Source organism: Triticum dicoccoides, chromosome 4A (assembly GCF_002162155.2).
Source record: "Triticum dicoccoides isolate Atlit2015 ecotype Zavitan chromosome 4A, WEW_v2.0, whole genome shotgun sequence".
In the NCBI taxonomy this organism is placed as follows: domain Eukaryota; kingdom Viridiplantae; phylum Streptophyta; class Magnoliopsida; order Poales; family Poaceae; genus Triticum; species Triticum dicoccoides.
This window is the reverse complement of record NC_041386.1, coordinates 680,184,298-680,188,092: the sequence shown is the minus strand read 5'-3', so window position 1 is coordinate 680,188,092 and position 3,795 is coordinate 680,184,298. Positions and strand designations below refer to the sequence as shown.

Below are 3,795 nucleotides of genomic sequence, written 5' to 3'. Positions count from 1 at the left end.
TGTAGCAAAATTACATGGGTGTGTTTCCCGTAGAAAGGTTGGATAAGAGTGAGCTTGTTCTTGTCAACTTTATCCAGCCACTCAAAATCCTTTTGGCAAACAAAACGTATCCTCGGCACGGAATAATCAATAGCATGCTCATTTGGGAGGCCAGCCGGGATATCAACATGATCCATGTATATGATCTGCATGGGATGGAAAAAGGACATTAGCCAACAAAAAACATAAAAGTCATGAAGGTTTCATGCAGCAAAGGAAAAAAGATGGAGGTATTTCATAATGTTGCATTGCATACCGCTAACATGGGGAGGCATGAAGCAATCTGGAACTCTTTTTCTGCGTTTGCTTGCATCCTCTTCTTCTCTTGAAAGACTCCAACCTCCTCCATCGCTCGTGCCAACAAGTGCTCATCCCAAGCGAACTCATGCACCAAAGACATATCTTCCAAGGAAGCAAGATACTCAAGGTTCACCATATTGCCCGTGCCTGGGCACAAAACTGTTGCCAACGCAAGGAGTGCCCAAGTCCTATTTATCATATCCACGTCCTCCTCACTGCAACTAGTGAGCAACTTGACAACATGGGCGATTGGAGCCCTGTTCCCCTCCTTGTAAATGTTGCGAAGATCATGTTCATCACTCTTCTTTAGAATCTTCACGGGTCTATCACCGGATGGCACGTTGAAAATCCTTTTCACCATAAGCTTGCTGAAGATGATAGATTTGTTCTTGTGTTTGAACTCAGAGAGTACGTGATTCGTGTTCATCGCAACAAACTCAATGAGCTCATGGGGCACCTTGAAAGACCGGATGTCCAACAAGTCTCCAAACGGTCCCTCCCTTATGATTCTCTGTTTTTCCGGTGATATTTGCTTCCCAATCTGAGCCAGCCTTTTTGAGTTAAACCTTGACTTAAAGCCACATAGATTGCCTTTCTTCTTCTTCTTAATCTTCTTCTTAGCCTTCTTACTCCCCTCATTCTCACCAGAGTTACCTGCAAAAGCTAGGAAGAAACATACATGAACACCTAAAAAATTCTGACAAACGTATGAATTAGGGAATGTTGGGTTGCGCAGCAGAACGAGTAGTGATTCATTGGCAAAAAATATATATAGTGCATATCAGACCAAAGCACAAAATAAGACCAAAGTTATAGGGAGAACAAAAATAAGACCAGACAAAATAATGTACTTATATTTCTAGTGTTCTACTAGTGCAGTGGCACGGGGATTTTTCTTCTGGCCAACCACTGGGTAGGGCCTAAGCAAAACATCTAAGAACTTTTTGGCCAGGGGTTGGTTCAGATTTTTTATTGTTTCCACAAGTCTGTTTCCAGAGTCATACCCAAATCCACCAATCTAATGAATCTTTTAGTAGTTCCTCGTATGACTGAAACAAGAATTAGCAATACTACACTGTGGACAAGCAAAAGCTACGACAGTTCTACGCCGGCACCAGATCAGATCGGCAACCATGATTCACCGCCGCGCCAACTCCCTCTGCCCGCGGGAACCCCACCCCGGCCCCTGCCTCTGTCCGCGCGAACGCCACCCCGACTCCTCCCTGGACCCGCGGGAACGCCACCCCGCCGCCTCCCTCGACCGCGGAAACGCCATCCTCGTCCGCGCCGGTGCCGGCGGCGGCCCGCGGCTAGCGACGCCCTAACCCTAAATCCAACGGGGGAGGGGGGAGAAACAACGAAAATGGAAAGGGGAAAGCATTTGGGCTCGAGTTACCATCGGGGGGAGCCATAGATGGCCGGAGAATGGAGATCCGCCCTGGGCCGCCGCCGCCGCCGACGCCGTCGCCCTGCGCGAACAAGCACGTCGCCCGCGCTCGCCCTGCTCGAAACGAAGGATAGATCGGATGCAGCAAAAATGACTTTGGAAGGGATAACTACGAGCGCGTTAAAAAAAACGGTAACACGTGGCGCAACGGTGTCCTTGGATCAAAAAGAGATCGTACGCACGGGGCGCGACCGGCGCAACGGTTCGGCCGGCGCACCGGCCACAAACACTTCCCTTCCAGAAAAGAGTCCATCTGATCAAGGTCAATATGTGGTGTTTGATGAACAACCGGCTATCGTGATCCAATCGATGCTCGGCATCACGATGAACAACCGGATTTCCATCTCTCGCTTGGTTTCCTGCAGGAAGCCCGCACGACCTCTCTTCATGTTGCCGCCGCAAAGCTTGGGCCTAATCTATCCATGCTACTCTAGATATGATGTACCAGACTACCAGACTACCAGGTCCATGTATTTCTCCTAGATCAACCATAAACCTGTTAGCTATTTTGCTGCAGCACCGCCAGAGCTGCTGCTGTCATCAGTGGAGACTCCCCCTGCATGGCGGATCTCCTATCTGCACCAACCTCCACGCCCATGGACTCCTCTCAAGTCTTAACATGGAAGTGGATGGTGGAACGTGACATCCTCCTCACTGTCAATTTTATGTTTCTGCAACTAGCTTGCATGGAACGTAGACAAGGACACTCAAGAGGTACATGGTCTTTCTGCTGTAGACCCAGGTATGTGCTCTGTTCTGTACTTCATTTATTGAATGGCTGAATTGCAGATTTTTTTGGTTCTGTTGGTAATTTATTGATGAACATTGATTGCAAATCAGCGGGCAATATTTTCACGATCAGCCATCTACTCTGCGGTTGTAGGTTGTTTTTTATCAATCCTAGAAATATGTTTGGGCCTCTCTTACTTCTGGCCAATCAGCTAACTCTTTAAGTATGTGTGCTCTCATCAGATGTTTTGGATGAGTGCAAACTGGTACAATTTGGATGTGTCCACTGTTTGTCATTTGCATTAGATTGGCTTCAATTCTCTGTTCAGCTAGCCATCCTATGTTTTAGATGAATCGAGCAATACTTAACGCTACTAGATTTTCTACTTACGACTTATAAATTGGTAAGAAGTAGAAATAATAACTTTAATTTCTCAGAAGTACAATATTTGTACAGAACCGCAGAGGTCCATGGCCATAGTTCCCCCATGGTTGACAAACACTTATTTAACATCCTAGATGTCAGTAGGATTAGAGTATATATGTACATATCTTCAGCAATATATAATATGTGTCTTTTGTTTGATTGCTCCCTAAGTATAAATTGCTTACTCCATACTTTGCTGAAAGTTAGACAGTCAGAGTAGGCAATTTTGTAATTTCGTGAGGCAATCAGAGTAGGCAATTTGGTAATTATGTGAGAAATTTTATTCGGATATTTGTTTTATTTGGATATAGGTGTTCTGAAAAATGCACTATTCTCTACAGTTTGTTGTTGAAATTAATTAGTTATGTCCATATGAATTAAGAAAATAAGTTCCTAATCTCAATCACTATTTGCAGTAGATCCTTCAGTTATATATATTGTGAAGGGAAGTGATCAGATCTGGCACTAATTGGAGCAAATAAGGATCAGAGTGGTTAATAGCCAAGAATTGACTATGATCCTTCCTTCTTGAGATACATAGGTGGCACGGTTGCAGGAAGATTTACATGGCTGGAACAAGATGTTTTCTTGAAGAATAAATTATACTAATTTTTTTTGTTAGCTACATGTATGGCACATATAAGTAAAGCTATACACATACGCTTCTTTACCTCCATCGACATAGTGGTGCAGACTTACAATTATTGAACCCTAGGAAAGTTCTGATTAGTAAATTTATATTTCCATAAGTAGTTGAGAGGAAACACTCCACACAATCCGAATCAACGGAGCGAAGATAATAATTGGGGTCCTCTCTTCTCAGCATTTCATATCAAAATTTTAGCACAGACAT

General features: G+C 44.3%; 1 protein-coding gene across 1 annotated transcript in view; it reads right to left on the bottom strand.

The window, feature by feature from the left end:
• The window catches only part of LOC119284075, a 4,998-nt gene extending 2,004 nt beyond the window's left edge, over positions 1-2,994 (bottom strand). The window contains exons 1-4 of the mRNA XM_037563361.1: positions 2,976-2,994; positions 1,736-1,840; positions 296-993; positions 15-185 (exon numbers count right to left, since the gene is read on the bottom strand). Of these exons, the coding sequence (XP_037419258.1) occupies positions 15-185; positions 296-993; positions 1,736-1,840; positions 2,976-2,994 (993 nt within the window). The remainder of the gene's footprint in view (positions 1-14; positions 186-295; positions 994-1,735; positions 1,841-2,975) is intronic.
• Between the last annotated feature and the right edge of the window lie 801 nt (positions 2,995-3,795).